The 20227-nt window shown below is 43.4% G+C and overlaps 1 protein-coding gene across 1 annotated transcript in view; it reads right to left on the bottom strand.

The window, feature by feature from the left end:
- Positions 1-3322, bottom strand: part of LOC103564392 (cytochrome P450 3A12-like) — a 34528-nt gene extending 31206 nt beyond the window's left edge. Inside the window, exon 1 of the mRNA XM_008540104.2 lies at positions 2988-3322. Coding sequence (XP_008538326.1) covers positions 2988-3058 — 71 coding nt within the window. The 5' untranslated portion in view covers positions 3059-3322. The remainder of the gene's footprint in view (positions 1-2987) is intronic.
- Between the last annotated feature and the right edge of the window lie 16905 nt (positions 3323-20227).

The raw sequence follows: 20227 nt of genomic DNA, 5'->3' as shown, positions 1-20227 counted from the left end.
TGTTTCAGCCACACACAAATCTCTTTTGTCAGGAAATTTGGCTGACCTGAGCTAGGAGAAGGGTAATTGGCCCATATGGTCCCTGAAGGATACTGTATAAAGGAATCAATGGATAAAGAATCCATTTCCAGACCATTCTTCCCTCATGGCATCTGGTCCTCCAAACTGTGATACTTACCTCCTGAGCACAGTGCCATAAACACAGATTTTTTTTTAAGATGGCCACACAAAGCAGTTACTTTACTGCCTCTGTGGATCAAATATCTTAAAAATCTATCACGGTTAGTGCTCCCTATGACAGGCCTGCCTGCAACTCATCTTTGATGTGTCACCTGTGGAATCCCACAACTGGGGATTCTCGATTCTTGCAATTCTTCTCACTCTGGTGTTACTGAGAGATGGCAGAGCGGAGGAAAAGGAGAGGGTGAGGGAAGAGGCTGCTGACAGTGCTTTTAACCACGAAGTTGCTAGGCCTACAAGACTAACCCCATAGAGGCAAATTAGGAAAATATGGCTGAAAAGTGAACCACATGTAAATGTTTCAATAGGCCCTACAAGTGCTTTCAGCTAAAAGATATGAGGCTGTCCAAACTTCGGGAACCTTCCTGTTGATAGCAAAAGATGTGTAATGCAACATAATGAGGAATCATAAAATGTTCTAGAGAGTTGAATTAAGACCTTGTCTCTTTTTCTTTGGAGATTAGCCTTTAAGGCAGTATAGGTCCCAAACATTCTACATAAATCCATCAAATCTTATAATATGTGATAAAATAAACCCCAAAAATTGCATGAAAGGACCTGCGCTTGAAGGACCCAGCAGAGGCACCTCAGCCAGGCCCAGAAGGGCATTTGGATCCTTCTTCCAGAATAGTTGGTAGAAGCATGTGCAGTGACTGCTAAAAATGAGGGTGGCCTCAGTTAGTCCCACCCCAGTTCCTTCTTTTGCCATCACAACCATTGCAAATCAATTAAACCAATTTCTGCTTCTGAACTTTCAATGTATTACGTGAACTCTCAAGTGAGTCCTAGCAATTGAGTGAACGTGTCAGCAACATTGGTCTCCAAGGAAAGATCTGGTCTAGTGTCTAAACTCACATGGTTCCATACCAAGGTAGAGGGTGGGCTGGGTGAATTCTTCAGTTTCTTTCCAGCTTCCCCCTTTTTGATAGAGTAATGCTGCTTTTGGTACAAATGAAGGGACTAACAATAAAGCCAATTATTTTTATTACATTTACATTATGTTGGCATAAGGAGGGCATTGTCTACTCTACAACTACTGATTCCTGGCTGCATCAGTGTCCTAGGGCTACAGAGTTGTTTGCCCATTCTTGGCACTCTCTGGTGACATGCACACTGCCAGAGAGACCACACACAGAGTGACTTAGATGGCATCCCTGTCTCCAGGTTTCAAGCAGATGAGATGCTAACCCTGGTGCCCTGTGAGGGACCTCCTGTGGGACCAGCACCAAGGAGTATCTCCGCTCCAAGGGATGAGGAATATTCTCCAGCTTCATCCTGACTCCTAGCTGGAAGCCTCTCATGTCATCACTGGCTCACAGCCTCACTTACTCATCTGCAGTGAGAAATTAAGATACCTGCTGGGCGGGCATATTTAGCATATATACAATCTACATAATGGAAGTATATATTTGTACACTAGTCTCACATTCCTGACATTATTCTACAAAGATGAGGTTATTTATGCACATTCATAGTCACAAAGCCTAAACCAAAGCCTTCTTTTATCCTTCAGAAAGTACATGCTGAAAATAATCTTATCTCAGTAAAAAAAAATCTAATATTAAATAGAATGAAGTTAAACCACATTAATTAATTTTAAAATGTCATCCGTTAGAAAATACGTTGCCAAAATACCCAGAATTCCTAACATTTCTTTCAAAGAAAAAAATCAGATGTATGTTTTCTTTGTTCACATCTGTGTTCATGATTTCCTACTCTCAAAAAGAGAAATGAGACAGAGGTCAAATGTAACATGGAGCAGCCTTCCCTATCCACACGTGGAAAATAGCACCTCTGTCAACCTGATCCCTGATGCCAAGAATTCCACCATTGAAAGGACTTCCTCTGCTGGATGGTTTTGATTCATCCTCCTGTATTAACATGAGGGAAAAAAAATATTTAAAACCCAGATTGGCTTTCGGGGTTAGTGGCTTGGCAGGCTGCTAGCAGATTTCATATTAGGAGGAAAAGAAATCTCTATACTGATGGTAACCCTCCCAGAGAATGGAAGGAAAAAGTGAAAGAAAAGAATACAATTTCAAGATTTCAGCCAGGTCTCCTCTGTTCTAAAGATTCTTTATTTAGGAGTAAATAGTACTGCATATTATGGGATGGAAGAATTCAGTCTTAGGAAAGGATTCCCAGAGAGGGGCTCAGAAAAATAGAAGAGCTGAGTCTCAGGAGAGAGATGGAGCAATCTCCAACACCTGCAAAGTCTGGGTGAACCAGGTTCCTGGTATAAATGCCAGCAGTGAGTGGGAGGTGAGCGGGAGCCACCTGAGTGACAAAGGGGCTGGTCCCTGTACATGTCTCTTGCAGAAGATTCAGGACCCAGAAGACAAAGATAATGAGACAGAACCAAAGCCCTTCCTCTTGCCTCCAGGATCTCCAGACCTTGGGAAGGGGTTAGGAGCCCACTGCCCAGGGTCTTGTTGTTTTTAATCTGTCTCTGGTGAATTCTGGTTGATTAGTCTAGGTCCACACTGGTAGTCAATCAGAAGATTATTCCCAGGAGCATATAATGTCACTAAACCCTCCTATCTACAGAAATCGAGAGTAGGGGTTTACTCTTTCAACAGATTTGAGTAAGATCAATAATAACCCCTCATGTGTTTGAGATACCCAATGCTTAAGCAACTTCCCCTTCATTAACTCTTTTAGTCTTCAACACAGATAAGGGAAAGGGGGGCCCAATTAGCTCCCCAAGTTCATGGTTACAGAGGACACAAGCCTGGACAATTACTCACAGATAGAGGAGCACCAGGCTGGTAGCCAGGAGAACCCAGGTTTCCATGGAAAAGCTTGGGATCAGGTCCATGGCCACTTTCCTTCTGAGATTCTCTCCTCTGAGTTTTCCTTTCAGCAGTCGGTGCTACTGTTTGCAGGCCTGTGGGCACAGAGCTTCCTTCCAGCCCAGTGGAGATTCAATACGGCTGGAAGGTTTATATGCTGGGTAAGGGGGTGGGGCTGGAGCTGCAGCCAGCAGAAGGGCCACTTGTGCTCCACTTTCAGGTGCCACCCCCACCTGATACTTGGCAAATCATCATGGGCATACCAGGTTGATGTCCTCTGAGTTCAAATTCTGTGGGAAATCAATAAACAACTCAATCAGTGTTATCAGTAAGCCCAAATATTACAGAAATTCAAATAAAGCCACTGGCCTTTAATCTCTAACCTGCCCTTGACTCCATGGCTTCCCACATTCCAAAATACTTGAAATCCTTCAAACAACCTATGTCCACTGACAAGAGGACCTAGGGCCCCTTGACAAGAGGGCCCCTGAAGGAAAGGCGTGACATGGATGAGATAGCAATGGCTGCACCAAATGGTAACAATCCATGCAGCTTCCTATCCTGCCCCTCAGAGGATCCTGCAAGTAGACAGCCAGTTAGACAAATTCTTGACCAAAGAATGGTCCCCTCTCTCTGGAAAGATGAACGTCTAAGAAGAATGGGTATGAAGGGAGCAAAGAGGAGAACAGCATCCTGGATGGCCAAATGAACCCCAACCACCTTAGTCAACAATGATATGGCAGATGTCACTATAGGCAGCAGGCACACTCCAAAAAGATGACATGAGGTTTTTCTCTGGACAAAGGGGTCAAAGCAGATGGCTTTTTTCTTTTTGATGAGTGAGAGGTTTTCTAATGGGTAGTGAGGAGTTAGTAAAAAGGAGGCTTGTAATAGCAGTCACTGTCACCAGTGAATCCCTCACCACATTCTTGATGGGAAAGATCTGAGGACTGGCTATCTGGAAACTATACCAGCACATTGTCATCACTCTGACCCATGTTCTGTGTCTGTTTGGCCTGAAACCGTGGATTATGTGAAAAACAAAACCTCAAGTCTTCCTTAAACTCAACAAAAACAGAGGACATTTAAGCTGTGTTGGTGCACTTCCTTCTTTCTTTATCCTTTCTCGCTTTCAGCCCTTCTGTACCAAGTGATACTCACTGCTCACTCTTTACATTCCTCTGAACTGAAAGTTTCCAGGATTGCTCAACACTGGCCTGAGTAGGTGGATGTCTCATCGGTAAAACGCAGTAAGTCCCAACTATCTCACTCACCTCCATTAATTTTCTTGGGAGCTTGTCATGCAACCTGAAATTTCTGCTTTCACAGTTTGTCATCTTTGGGTTAAGGATTTCTGCAGGAGGCATCTGTTAAAATCTATAACTGACACTGGAAAGTGTATTGCATGAATACATCTATTCATCCATGGAATGATTCAAGGCCAAATGGGTGAATGTTATGTGTAGGTATCTTGCAGGCTGTGGGCTAGAAGCCATACAGTCCCCTTCCTCAGGAGCAGCACCCCAGTGGAGGGATAGAGACACATAACTGTGCTCAGAACACAGATTACCCCTGGGATCTCTGGGATAATGGAGTCCTACCAAGAGAGAATTAAGCAGAGAAGTGGTTGCAAGTGGGAAAACCAACAAAGGTCACACATGGGAAGCTGGAAGAAGATCCCCAGCAAAAGTAAGATACAAAGTCCCAGGAATTCCAATATGTTGCTAGCTCATTTTTTTGCCTTCCCTGGGTAGTGGTAAATAGGGTCATACTACTATCCCCAGTTTACAGATGTAGAAACTCAGGTTCAGTGACAGCAAGTGGTTTCCCAACAGCAATTGATCATAACATACTATAAATAAGCTAATACGAAGGGAGACTGAAAAGACTGCTGCTGCTCTGAGATGCCAACATTCAATGTTTGCCATTTCCTGGTAAGGGCCGCTATGGGGACTAATGAGGCCCAAGGCTCAAAGAGCAAACTGGTGAAAATTCTTGGTTCCTGTCTCAATGGAGACCCCCACAGCAGCTATCCCATGGGTCTTCCCATGGGTCTCGTCTCAGCAGGAACAAAGACAGATGCAAGCCAGGAAGATCTAAGGGTGTTGTTGGGTAGGATCTGCCCTCTATGCTCCCAGCCAGAGAAGTACACAGAATACATCCAAAGAAGGAAAAACTGAAGCATCATCTGATAACTATTGACAATTTAATTCCCTCACCTAAAAACAAAGCCTCTTATTCTTCTTGGAAACAAAACCTCCATGGAAACTAATATGCATTCATCTTCCTCCAAAATGCATGCTCAGCTACAGCGATTTTGTAACTAACCCTAATATGACCCTCTGCCTGCCCTTAGTCACCTCAGGGCCTGGTCCAGCTGGTGAGGATCTATCCCAAGGGCGAGAAGCTAATCATTCCTTAGGACTAAAATGTAGCCAGCACCATGTGCTACCCAGTTCAAATGGCCTTGCTCTGCAAGAGGAAATAATGGAAAGAATGATCTTTGTGCACCTTCATTCCACAGAAGGGATCACCTAACATGAAGAGACTCCCATACTAACAGTTGTCCTGAGTGTCTGAAGGAAGACACTGCGTGTTGGAAGAACACCCCACATACCCTGTGTCTCTCATCTACTTGTTTATGTGCTAATGGGCTCCTCGTGTATTTTCAAAGCTCTGTTCCAAATAGTTAGGGGAAAAATATGACTAAGACCCAGACATTATTCAGGTTGAAGACATAGACAAATAATACACAATTACAGTACAGACAAGTCAAAGTATTCATACAGTTGTCAAAAAACGTAGTGTCCTCATTAACAGAGAATGCCTTATCTGCTTTCTCAGCCTCCTTAGCAATCAGTCAAAGTTGAATCTCAACTAGCGTTCAGGGAAGCATTAGGCTCAATATCAGTACAGATGGACAGGTTGTCAGGGACTCAGTGATGCAGGGATCACCATCAGTCTGACATTCCCATCCTTTTATATCGTTAGGCCATATGGCTCCTCTTTGGGAAGCCACTCCTGACTTCCACTGACAAAGCAAATTGCTGCTGGTATGGATGGCGCTGCTGCTCTGGAATAATTTGTGCATTAGATTCAAGTTTCACAGGTCACGATCTAGAGTGTGCAAAGAAATGAAAGCAAGATTGTGTGTCTGTAACTCAGCTCTTGAGCCCCCATTCTTCTCAGTAGGGCTAACCTTGATCTTGCCAACTTGGGGTAAGCAGGTGTTAGTAAGTTTAGGCGGCTAGGCTTTGTTGTAGGTGGGAAAGTGGTGAGGAGAGTGGTAGGTCCTTGGACATTCTCTCTTGGCGCTGGAGGAGGGGGCACCTCTCCCCAGTGACAATGGTATGTTGGTTGGGCTCCATGCCTGCTATGTTCAGGCCAGGGACCAAGACTGAATATAAAAGAATCAGGATCCCTGCCCTCAGGAAGGCATGGGGGATAGAGATGCTAAACAAATAACCACAGAAAGAAATATTGAGTTATAAATCGGGACACATGCAACAAAGCAGCAGTGTTGGATGCAGTTGACCCTTCTTTCTTTCCTTAAACTCTCCCCTCCTTTTAAAGATAGGAAGACAATAGAATCAATAGGACTTGATACATCGGAAGTGTGTGAACTTGAGCATGCCTTGGCTTGTGTCCTCATCCGTCTTTGAAGGAAATTGACGAGAATCAACCTAAGACATATCATTCCAACCACAAGTCCCCTTCACTGTCTGCGTCTTTCAGCCTCTGTATCTCTTGCGGATTTTCTAAACCCTTCTTCCTCCTCCTTTATTCTCCTTCCTGTCATTTGGGCTCCCCCAGGGCCCCTCAGCCCAGTCCTGAGGGACAAGATGGAGAGCAAAGATGTAGTAGGATGGACCCAGGAGAAGACAACCACCCATTTAGGCCCTGAATTATAAATTCTAGAGTGATCTCTCAACTGGGACTGCAGAAAAAGAAGCACACCACACACCACACACATACACACTCACACAGAACAAGACCTAACCTCAGGCAGTGAGAGGTAATATATATTGTTCTGAGTACTTGGTCAGCATGAACTGGTTCAATCCACCCAACGATCCTATACAATAGGTCTTATTGTGATCCCTATTTGATAGACGAGCAAACCCTGGCACAGAAAAGTTAAGCAAGCATTCAAGATCTCATCACTAATTGCTAGAAGAGCTGGGACTGAAATTTAGATCCTGTAGCTTCAGAGCAAAAGGTGTTAACTTTATCCAAGCTCAGCCAGGCCTGAGGCCACACAGAATTAGAGGGCACTAGCACTAGAGCCCAGGTGTTCTGAGAAAGTAGTGACCAGTGCTCTGCCCCAACAGAGAGACAAGGTGAGGCCCCCTAGAAACCCTTCAATGAAGGCTGGGGTGAGGTGGGGGGAATGTCCCTTCTGACGCACACACACATTGCACCATGCGGAAAGTCCCCTTGCCCTGCAGAAGAAGCACATCCATAGACTTTACACGTAGAGAAGAGGAGGAGGAGACTTCCTCATGGATGCTCACTTTCTACTCCATCCCAGAGTGTCTCTTCCCAATAAACTAACCACTGAGATCTCTACAGGGGTAAAGAATTTATAAAGTTCTTTCACGTCCCTCTTAATTGATCCTCCAGACAACCCAGTCAGATAAACAGTGTTGGGATTATTTTAATTCCCACTTTACAGATGTGGAAACAGAAGCTCAGGGTGGGGAAGAATCTAGCCCAAGCAATTAAATTATGAACCCAGGGCATGGAGCAGATCTGGTGATTCCAAATTACACCAGTAGCATGCTTGCTTGGATCCCAAGGGGCCTCCTGAAATAACTTGGCATGTTGTGTCAGCCTCACAAAGGATAAATATTTCCATCCATGCCTCCCAACACACTTCCACTTTAGTTGCAAAAATGCTACAGAGATGATTGTAACCACAAAAAAGACAGGCACATCTTTCTACCCATTACTAAATTATGTATTCACTAAACTCGAGGTGATGGCAGATACAGGATGTTGCAAATAGTTCTGATATGTCACAACAGGAATCATTTGTGTTTCCAGGAAGCAGATAGTAAAAGGAGATGAAACCAATGACTGAAAGAGGAATCAGAGAATGGAAGGTAAACTTCAGAAGACCATGTGCGGGGGAATTAATGCAACAAAAAGTGTCAGATGAAGGAAAAGAAGAGTGTCATGGGGTATGTTCAGAAGAGGGGCAAACCCTTGGAGGTTTCTCCTAATTCTTGCAATAAACTTCTAAAGTGTTTGATCATATCGTTGGCTGGCCTCATCCAGGGAATCTCCTACTCAGTCACAAAGCAGAGCCTGGTAAACATGGACCTTGTAACGTTCTTCCATTGCTAAACTCCCTCCAACCACTCACTCATCCCCAGGATAAAATCAAAACAACTCAGGATAGGAATGCAGGACCTTTGTTCATCTGGCCACGGCTGGCTTCTTCAGTCCTATCTCAGTCCACTTCCCCGTGTGTACATAGTGTTTTAAGCAAAGGGTAAAATGTCTTACACCCAAAACTCCCCAAATGAGACATGTCTGTGTTGTCTATGTCTGCACAGTCTCTTCTTGCGCCTGGAGCGGGTTTAACTTCTTTTCCATCTGGTGAATTCCTAACCATCCTCCCGGAGTCAGCTAGGGCATCATCTCCACTGCCTCGGTAGTTAGCAGGTGGGATATGCCCCGTTTCTGCAGACCCACAGATGCTACAGAGGAACACATTGTGACTCTCAGCCCAGGATACTCATTACAATCCACGTACATCGGAGATTTAAAAGTACAGATGCTGGGCCCACCAGAATATCTGAAAGTAGGAGGAAAGAATCAGCATTAAAAAATGAAACAGAACAACAAAATTTAAAAATTTCTCCGCTAAAGGCTCTCTAACATGCAGATGATAATCGCTGATGGAGATGAGGTACATATCACGTGGATCTTCTCCTTGAGAGCAGGAAGTTTGTCTTACCGATTCTGAATCCCTGGCCCAGCACACTGCCTGGCATATCACAGACACTAGTAAATGTTTGTTTATGAATGAATTAAAGACTGTGAATGAGTAAAATAGATGAAGTTTAATGAGAGCCAAGAGAATAGCAAGGAGTAGCCTGGAAATCCCAAATAAGAAACAGTAGCAAGCCAGACACTGAACATCTCCTAAGCTGATAACTAGCTAGTAACCTAGTAACCAGGGAGATAAATTTGGGAAACAGTCAAGTAATGAGAATAATGACCAAGGATAATCTGACTGACCGTGTGAGGCAGCCAACCATGTTATGGCAAAATACATGCAAATACCACTTGGGGAAGTCTGTTTATTTAAGGCGGTTGTTTGCCTCAGGTGTGGGGAAAACAAAACAGTTTCACACGTAATATAAACTCACCATCACTGTGATTTAAGAGTCTCTGGGGACTGTTGTCACTGCTCCCTGTGGACCAGACTCAAAGCAGGGACTTGTAGAGAAGTTGGAGGGCATGGCTAGGTCCAATCCTGGCAACACACCAGAGAGAAGCCAGCCTTGTTGAAGCCTCTTTAAGAGGTAACTGCTTCTAGAAAACACGAGTCTAGTTTCAAAAAATATTGGTTTTTATTCCATCATTCCAACTGGGAGATATAATACTAAGCAAACAATATACTGTGACATATGACTTGGAATATAAAGTTACGTCTACAAGTACACATGTCTGAGAGGGAAAAGGCGTAATCTGCCATTTCTCAGCTGATCAATCAATATTCGCTTGCTGCTTCTGCATTTCCTTTGTCAAAAGCAAGCACTTACTACCAGTTAGCTAGCAGCACACACTGGTAGTTTCCTTCAAACTTGTGGGGTAAATACCTAAACTCAAGAAATTCATACCTGTTAATTTAATTGCTGCTAAGAATACTGAAAATTATTAGCTGAAATATTAGAAGCAATAGGCTAGTTCCTAGGAAAATATAATGGACTTAAACCAACCCAAAAAGAAATAGTAAGAGAAATAGTCCAAAAGCTCCTAAAAAAAATTAAGCAGAAATCAACATCGTCCCACAAGGATAACACCACATCCAGAGTGTTTTACACTAACCTTCAAGGAATAAATAGGTCTCAGTCTGGTTTCCCAGAAAAGGAGAGGGGATTGTACAGGGGCATAACTACTAGGAGGCAGCGACCATTGACAGCCATCTTAGAGCCAGGACCCCAGAGGTGAAGCCAAGAGAATCTGAAGTGTCACATAAAATCAAATGCAGCCGTGATGACATACCATGGCCAATTGGATTCGAGCCTAGAAGTCAAGAGTGGTTAACAGAGAAAACAGTACAAATATCATTTAACATGTTAATTGATTAAAAAGAAAAGTCACATCATAGGAATAATTTCAGAAAAAGCGTTTGATGATATTCAACTCCCATTAGGATATAAACAGAATCTTAAGCTGCTAATAGCTGGGAATTTCGTTAGCTGATCAAAGTTTATACGAACAAACATAAGAAAACAGCAATCTTCATTGTATGAAAGCATTATCCTTTGATATCACTTTAACGTTTTACCACATGCACATACAGCCTTTTCAAAATTACTAAGATTTTCAAAATCAAAGAAAATCCCGTCAATTAACTAAACTGTTTGCTGTAAATGGGGAAAACAGCATTATTTGTTTTTGTCAGGAATCCAGTTTGTCTATATGAGGGTAAACAATTCTAAAATCACTGAAAAAAAAAAGTATCTTTCTCCTTTGTGAGGCTTCTGCAACTGACCAGCAAGAGGCAGTGGCGAAAGGACAGGATCAGTGGTTCATTCAGCCTAGGTACACAGGCTGGCATTCTTGACCGTTAGTTAGAAAACCAACACCTTTGATAATCAGATGGAACTATTATTGAACCATCTCCCCAGGAAATAGACAAACACTCATCATTTTTGCACCCCATTCCAAGGAGTTCCCAAGGAGACATGTCACCATGGTGCCAGCACGCCCAGTGACTGTTTCCAGGAGCCCAGCCCAGCCAAGTCACTCTACTCCTGAACTCCAGCACAAGATGCCCTATTCTGACTGATCACACAGTGATCCCAGGGCTATGGGTCCCTCTCTATAAGTCTGAGTTGGGTCTTCACTGTCCTGGCGCTATGATGCACCATGGGTTGAAAGTGTGAAAAGACCATCACAAAGACATCTATGCAGAGGTCCCAGGTGGGTTGCTTCACTGTGAGCAGACACCTCGAAAGGCAACAGGAGCTTTGGGAAGGCAGAGATAAGTGGGATCTGGAGCCACGTGGGGGGATGAGCTTCCCAGATAAGGTGACACTGTGCTTGCACACCATGCACACAGGAGTGTTGGCCAAAAGAAGACAAGGAGAGAGGGCATTTCAGGCTGTGAGAATTGTCCCAGCGAACCGTCATTCTCACTGCTGAGTATGTTTGTCACTTCTTGGTTGCAAACACAGTGTCTAAATCAAGTCAACTTTATCACTGCTAAGAGGAAGTAATCAGAACACAGGCCGAGCTAGGGATCCTCTGCTTCTAGGGCCAAGGCTTGGCCCTGTCTTGGTCGGCAGGGGTTGGAGACTGGGCAGGGCCTCTGGACGAAGCCACTGGGCTTGGCAGTCACCAAAGTGACCTGTCTTGTACTTGTTAGGGTACATTTCTGGGATTTTAAACAATTTATTGAGGGAAAATTCACGTAATATAAAATTAACCAATTTAAAGTGAACAATCCAGTGTTATTTGATACGTTCACAATGTTGTGCAGCCTCCACCTCTATCTAGTTCCACAGCATTTCCATTCCACCAAAGAAAATCCCTTGCCCATTAGCAGTTTCTCCCCTCCCTCTCCTCTCCCCAGACTGGTAACCTCCAGTCTACATTCCGTCTTCTTGGATTTACTCACTCTAGATGTTTCATATAAATGGAACCATGTAATATGTGGCCTTTGTACCTGGATTCTTTCTTTAGGATAATGTTCCCAACATTCATCCCTGTTGGAGCAGAGAGCATGTGTCAGTACTTCATTCCTCTCATGGCTGAATAATGTTCTACTGTATGGCTGTGCCACAATTTCTTTATCCATTCAGCCACTCATTTGCATTGTCTCCAACTTTTGGCTATTGCGACTGGTGCTGCTATGAACATGAAGATACATGTATTTGTTTGAGAAACTGTTTTCAGTTCTCTCAGGTGTATACTCAGGAGTGGAATTGCTGGGTCATACAGCAATTCTATGCTTAACCTTTTGAGGAACTGTCAAACTATTCTCCACAGTTTCTGCACCATTTTACATTCCCACCAGCAATGTCGGAGGGTTCCGATTTCTCCATCGTCTCACCAACACTTCTTATTTTCCTTTTATTTTAAAGCCATTCTAGTGGTTGTGAAGTAGTAAAATTTTTGAGATTTTGACTTTGTGCAACCACAATGGGGAAGAATCTGTGAGAACATGCCAGAGCTAGAGGGGGACAAAGAAAGAGTGTGGCTGAGAACCTAGCCCAGGTGGCCTCTGAGCTCTCTATGGACTCCAGGGACATGTGTGCTCTCTGTTGTGTAGACAGCAGGCAGGTAAGGATGCACAGAATGTGACTGATATGCAGGCCCTCTGTGAGTTACATAAACACTCTCAGCCTCAGTTGCCTAATCTATAAATGAGCATTAATAATTATGTTGTTCCTTCCAAAGGAAACCAGACCAGACCACCTCTGGCCCATGACCTGCAGGAATTTGGGGCCTAGATCTGCAAGTCTGGCTCCTGGTGGCTTAGACTGAAGAAAACACGAGATGTTGTACAGCCAGACAACTGACACTCGAAAGGGCCTCAGGAAAAGTTCGCCCGGTATGAACTCATGGACAGTTCAAGCAGCGGCTGAGAGAGGACCAGAGTTATAGAGTAACCACAAATTATGTAATATATTTTCTTTTAGCAAGAAGAGAAGATGTGAGTTCAAGTTTTAGTTGAAAAAATAATTACAAGGTTAGGGGTTTTCTGAGTGTGGATTGCTTAAAATTTCCTTCTTTTCAGTTGTGTTTAAGGAATACTTTTACCACCTTCTGTGTAGCAGGCAATGAGGTCACAAATGTTCAGAAACTTAAATCCAGGATTCTAATAGGGGCTGGCAGTGTCTGTCCAACAATGTGAGCACAGGGCCCAGAGCTGGAGCACGAAGTCCCACCTTTCCCCACCCACGTAGGATCTTAAAGCCCTGCTTGGTTGAAGTTTTTTCCACATTCATCCTCCTAGACTGGACCTAATCTGTGTCTAAACAATTCACAAATGTGAGTGCATTGTAGGCAGAGAAAAGGCTAACCTCAAAGCAACCATGAAAATGGGTAGGGAGAACTCATTCCCTCCCTATAGGCAAAGCATGTTTCTAAAATTCAGTCAGGACTTCCAGGCAAGGCTGGAAATGGGGGAGCGAGAGTGAGGCATTCCACGTGAGAACAAAACTGCCAAAATTTACAGTAATCATGGTGAATTATGCACTAATTAATATTTTTAAAAGTCAATATTAATGCAAAAGAATCTATGAGAGGCAAAATATCAAAATTTTAAAGAAAGATGGGATCAATAGGTTAATTTTACTTCTATATTAGGATTCATCTAGTTAATAACACATGTACTGCAGTGTTGAGAGGCAGAGTGTTATTTTTCAGCATCTCACACCTAAATGAGACAAAAAGTAAAATGGATCAATGGATGGATAGAGGAGTAAAGATAAGTGATAAAGCAAATAAAGCAAAATGCTAATTGTTCAGTCTAGGTGGTGGCTACATGGTTGTTACTAAGACATTATTTTCATCACATTCTTCAAATTTTCTGCATTCAAAAATTGTCATTATAAATTTTGGGAGGTGATAACTATCAATGTTTTTTAAGAGCTTAAATGTCTTTCAAACATTCTCCTGCTCCTCACTCCCCAATCATCCTGCCGTGGTCAGACCCTCATCATCTCCCACGTAGACAACAACCACAGCCTCCTGCTGACCTCACTACAGAGGGCCACCTTCGCACATTTAATCAGGGCACTCTCAAATTTGACCCCTCCCTCAGTCCAGCACTGTCTATGCCTCCTACAGGGGAGAGTTGGCCACGCCCAGCTAGGTTCCCAGTGCCCCTTCTCAGACCCCATGCTATGTCACACCGGAGTCTTTGCAGGTCCCTGTACACCCTACTCTGCACCTTTGCTCAGGCTGCTGTGCCTGCCTTATTCTCTCCCAAATGCCTCTTCATCTATAAGGCTCCTTCGCAAACTTAAACATGGTGGTTTGACACTTACATTTACCTCTGAAGCCATCTGAAGTCCCAGTAAAGTACACTAAAGGGTTTCTTAAAAGGCATAAATCCACAGAGACAGACAACCAGAGAGGAGACAAGAGTTTGAACCTACAAGTAGATGTAGCCAAGAGTCATCATAAGCTCTTCATGCCAGACACCTTTCTAAGCATTCTCCTTAGTCCTCACAATAACCGTACATAGGAGGTACTCATTATCATCCCCTTTTTACAGGCACAGAAAGGCTAAGTTTCCTGGGCAAGGTCACACAGACACAGAGTCAGGTTATAAACCCAGGTGGTCTGGCCCAAGAGTCTATGCCTACGACCACTGTATGTCTGCCATGAAAGGGCACTCACTGGGCAGAGCAGAGAAAGTTGAAGCTGAAGCCTGCAGTGCTGAAGCCTGCAGTGCTGCAGACACCAGAAGCAAACAGAACCAGGCTGCTGGAGCCCAGGAAGATTCAAGAACTGAATGCACCAGGGACCTCTGAAATCAGGAGGTGTAAGTGAGGCTAAAAACAGAATATTGTTTAAAGTCTGTATAAGAAAGAGTTAAACTTCCAGATGCTTGCCTGTACTGGATTGAACAGCATTCCCCCCTAAAAAAGATTCCAGTCCACCAGCAACCCCAGAATGTGACCCTATTTGCAAATAGGGTCTTTGTAGATGTAATTACTTGACATGTGGTCATACTGGAGTGTGTGGGCCCTAATTCAATGACTGGTGTCCTTATATGAAGACACATAGAGACACACACAGAGGGAAGTCAGCTGTGTGAAGATGGAGGCAGAGACTGGAGTGATGCTGCCATAAGCGAAGGGGCACCAAGGAATCCTGGTAACCAACAGAAGCTTAGAAGAGGCATGAAGCAGATTCGCCCTCACAGCCTCCAGTAGGAATCCACCCTGCCAACACTTTGATCTTGAAATTCTGGCCTCCAAACTGAGAGAGAATGAATTCCTGTTATTTTAAGCCACCCAATTAGTGGTACTTATTACGGCTACCTCATGTACCCTACAGAAGACTGGAGGAGACTTCTCTGAACATGTAGAACTGGACAGACTCTGGACCCTGGGACCCCTGGCAGAGAGAAGGACAAGATGCAAATTGCAAGTGGGGAAAATGATGAGATTTCCACCACCCTCTGCCACCTGGCCAGCAGACCAGTCAACCATCTCCTGGGCGGAAAACCACAGAATTCCTCTTCGAGAATCTACACAGCTCAAAGGATCCACAGATCCTGATATTGAGGGGGTGTCCAGCAAGAAGGCTCTATACTGAAGCCCACCATTGACAAATTCCACATACTTTCAAATACAAGCAGAGAGGCAAGGACCACCCAACATTCAAGGAAATGACCAAAAAAACAAACAAACAAAGGGACTCAAAGGGACTGAAGCAATGTGAGAGGAGGAAGAAAACTTTGGAAAGTACTTACAGTAGCCTGGAAACTGTGCTCATGTGAAATCAGAACAGGAAGCAAAAATGGAACTCTTGGAAATAAAAAATATAACAGAAAATGTATCATTCTATAGAGGTAGGAAGACGAAATTAAGTCAGTCACCCCCAAAAAAATAAAGAGATGGAAAATGGGAGAGAAAAAATAAGAGAAGTAGAGAATCACTCAGGGAGTTCCATCATATGACCAATATGGGTTTCAGAAAACAGAACAGAAAAAACAAAGAAATGATCCAAGAAAACATTCCAGAAACAAAAGTCAATACTCTGTGTTGTCCAAAAGAGTAGCTCATACATACACGCAATTAGTGAAATTTAAATGTAGATTTATTAAAATTAGATAATGCAGTTCATTGGTCACACTAACCATGATTCTAGTGTTCAATAGCCTCATGTGGTGAAGGCTGCCATATTGGACAACACAGGTACAGAACATTTGCATCATCAAGAAGTTTGATCGGACAACTCTGGTGTTAGTGCAATGGATGTAAGAAGAGCCACCAAAGCACATGGTCATGGAATTTCACAACACCAAGAACAAAACAAAGATCTCAAAAGCTTCCAGAAAGGGTAGGGGGAACAAGAAACAGGTCACATAAAAAGACTCAGAAATCAGAAAGGGATTACGCTTCTCAAAAGCAATACTAGAAGCAAGACGCCATGTCTTCAAATTCAGAGAGAAAATACTAGCCTGCCTAGAATTCTTTACCCAAACTATCAATCAAGTGTGAGGGTAGAACATAGAATTATTCAGACAAGCAATTCTATAAAAACAAACTTGCTCCTCTGCGTCATTCATCAGAAAGCAACAAGAAGATGCTCTCCACAAAATGAGAGCAAAAACCAAGAAAGAGACAGCCGTGGGATCTGGGAACAGGCACTCCAGTGCAGCAAAGAAGCAAGAGGAATGTCCAAGACAGTGACACTGTGGAAGCCACCGGAGCAAGCAGGCTGGACTAAAGCAAGAAGAGAGCATTAGGAGGGCTTCAACATGCAGAGAGCAGGGTTACGCTTCTGGTGAAAAACAGATTATGGGGCATACAAAACTCTTCAAATTACAAAACGTAATTCTTGATTCCAAGGAAAATGAAAAGTTGTCAAGAACAAAAATGAAAGCATAGAAGTGTGTGTGGCTCAATTTTGAATAAGAAGTACCTAAATCATACTGATGCAGACACCAAAGAGGTATCTAATTCCCATCCCTGTCTGGGGAAGGCGGGAAGTGGGTATAGGGCAAGGAGGATGTCAGAAAACTAAACTGTCATCTTCCAGAGCAATCAAGAAACAGTAATATAAGCATGTCATTTAATGGCATGGCAATAATCACAAGATGAAACCATTAGACTGGTCAAAACCCGATTCTGGAGGGAAAAATCAGTAGGGATCAGGTAGGGCAAGGCACTCCCCGTGTTGTTATAAACTGGTAGGACTGTGTGATATTATAAAACGTGTACGTCTATAAATTTCATTTTTTAAATAAATTTTTTAAAGCCTCAGATCAGTTGTCAGCTTCTCTCAATCCTCTTTGGGGACAAGTGCTCCTCCTGGTGCACCCAAAGTGCCAAGGATGACCTCCCACCACATTGAATTGGTGCATCCATGGGTCTGACTTTTCCCCACCAAACTTGGGCATCTCATGCTTGACCAGAGTGGGTCAGGAAATGTCTGTGGGTCCAAACAGAAATGCTGAGAAGAGCCTTCCGGATGACCTCCCAGGGGTGACTGAGGTTCAGATGACCTCCTCATATCAGGTGTTGGAAATTCCCCAAATACCATACAGACGACTGGTGACAGTGGGAGTCCATGTGGTGTTTCTAATCTGTCTTTCACAAACAACCATGAGATGTTTTTACTGAGGGCCTACTATGTGCTCAGCAGCAGCTCCTTTGGACATGAACCACCAAGCACTTCCTGCTTGTCCCTCAGGGAGCCGAGTACATACTAGAGGGCACAGAGCATCCTCAGTCCCTCAAGCCAAGGAGCTCTCAGCATAGACTGTGTGCACGAATGTGTGAGGGCACCAAAGTACCTACTCTGATACACACAAAGCTGACTGTTAGTTTTACTTCCCTTTTTCTCCTTTCTACCTAAAGCAAAAGTTCTCAGGAGAAGAAAAGTAAAACATCACTGGTTGAATATCTTGATAGAAGTAAAATTCCTTTTATTTCTCCACCAGCAAGCACCATGCCTGGCAAGAGAGCTTAGGAAGATTTGCTTATCCAAGGATGACGGTGAGGGTCGTTCTATGCTCAGCCTTCCCTCCTGGCCTGCCAACGGCTGGTGCTGCCCTCATGGCCTGTCACAGAGCCTTCAAAAAGCTGCTCCCAAAGGCCTGCAGCAATCTCCATGGGTCCAGCATAGTCCTGGAAGACAACGTCCTTGCAGAGAGACAACACACAGAATTCCTGGGTTGAAACAGGGGATAGGTCTAGAGGATGAAAGATGGAGAAGGGAAAAAACAGGGCAGCAGCTTAAGTGAGCACTCCAAGATGAGCCAAAGTGTCCTGTCTGACCTTCTAAATCAGCTCTGTTCAAGCCAAGGCACCACCACAGGTGGAAAACAGATGTCAGCAGATGACAATGCCCAAGTGGACAAGCCCATTGGCTTCACCCAGAAGAGCCTTGTAAATTGAGACTTAGCATACCTTCTAAGACTGTGGCCAAGGGTCACAGTCAGTCTCTGAGTCACAGAGTGACTTATGGAAAGGGGCACTGGAGAAGGCAAGGAGTAGAAAGCAGGAAACAGCCAGATCAGACCAGACATGACATTATGGACGAAATGAAGGGACAAATGGAAGCTTCTTGTTAAGGGATGTCATAATGGGACTCTAGACCCCAGCGTCCCACTCCAATCTGTCATTCACTCACTTGACCCTTCCATCCTCAACTCCCCATCTGTCACATAGGGAGGTTGTACTCCATCTTATCAGTTCCCAGGTACTAGGAGTCCATGATTAAAGTTCAAAGCTTCCAAGACTGCAGAGATAGAGAGAGGATAAGGCAGGGGTGGTGGCTGAGATCAGTAGCCAGATGGAATATGTTGCAACTCAAATCAAATCACCAATGATGACACTTATCTGATGTTTTCCTACAACACTGCCTCCTGGCATAATCCTTATTGAATATTAAACAATTACCGCAACTTGGCACATGAACCTTAGCAACTTCACTTATAATCAGAAAAGTTCAGTCAAGTTGAGAATATGAATTCAACTCACCCCAGGAACACGCTATTATGGGACAACTCTAGTGCCTGCCACTAAACATCAAGATTTCTTTGACAGTTTCACTTCTCCCAGAATGTAGCCAATGAAGTAGAACCTAAAAGGCAGTTTCTTGATGTCCAGACATTATAATCACCAAAGCAAAGGCCCTATGGAAGTTGACTGAAACATAATAGGTTCATACCCACTTAATTATCTGGGGGACTTTCATCAATAAAACCCAAAACTGGGGAACTTATTTTAGCAACGACAGAAGCCAATATTTTTAAAATACCTCTCAGAAAGGAAGAAGGGACTGTGTACCATTCCCTTAGGACTCAGGTAGGCTTGTAGAAATGGATTCTCATTTCTTTTCTTGTTGCTACACAATAAATCATACCATACAAAAATATATAGTGCTCTAGTAAAGGTAAACGTATGGACAAATATAAAAACCTGTGTGATTGTAATTTTGGTTTGTGATTCCACTTTTTATTCTACTATAGGATTTAAAAGACAAAACCACAGGGGCTGGCCACATGGCCTAGTGGTAAAGTTCGGCATGTTCTGCTTCAGCAGCCTGGGTTCAGTTCCCCTGTGCAAATCTGCACCACTCAGCAGCAGCCCTACTGTGGCGGGAAACCACATCCAAAATAGCGGAAGATGGCACAGATGTTAGATCAGGGCAAATCTTCCTCAGGAAAAAAAATAACCACAAAAGCATAAAAAATAACTATAAATCCATATTAATGGGTACACACTACATAAAGATCTAATTTATGGCATCAGTAACATAACATGGGAGGGGCAGTGCAGAGCTGTAAAGGAGTAAAGACTTTTATGCAATTGAAGTTAGTTTAAAGCATATTGTTATAACTTTGGGATGTTTTCTGTAATCCTTATGGTAACCACAAAGAGAATCTCTGTAGAATATGCACAATAAGATATGAGAAGGGAATGAAACTATGTCACTACAACACGTCCACCAAACTCAAAGGAAGGTAGTAAGGGAGGAACTGAGGGGCCAACAGTGGTAAGACGTGCAGAAGACATCAAAATGGCAAGAGCAAGTCCTTGCCTAACAGTAATTACTATAAAGGTAAATATAGATGAACTAAATGACCCAAGCAAAAGACATAGATTGTGAGATCAAGTAAAACAAATAGAATGCAACTATGTTGTGTCTGCAAGAGATTCACTTTAGATCTAATGACACACAGATTTTAAAATTGAAAGGCTAGAAAAAAATGTTCCATGTAAAGGAAAACCAAAGGGGAGCAAGGGTGGCTATACTCATAT

This window comes from Equus przewalskii, chromosome 12, assembly GCF_037783145.1.
Source record: "Equus przewalskii isolate Varuska chromosome 12, EquPr2, whole genome shotgun sequence".
Taxonomy (NCBI): domain Eukaryota; kingdom Metazoa; phylum Chordata; class Mammalia; order Perissodactyla; family Equidae; genus Equus; species Equus przewalskii.
The sequence above is the reverse complement of the archived record's forward strand: the minus strand, read 5'-3'. Positions and strand labels throughout refer to the sequence as shown.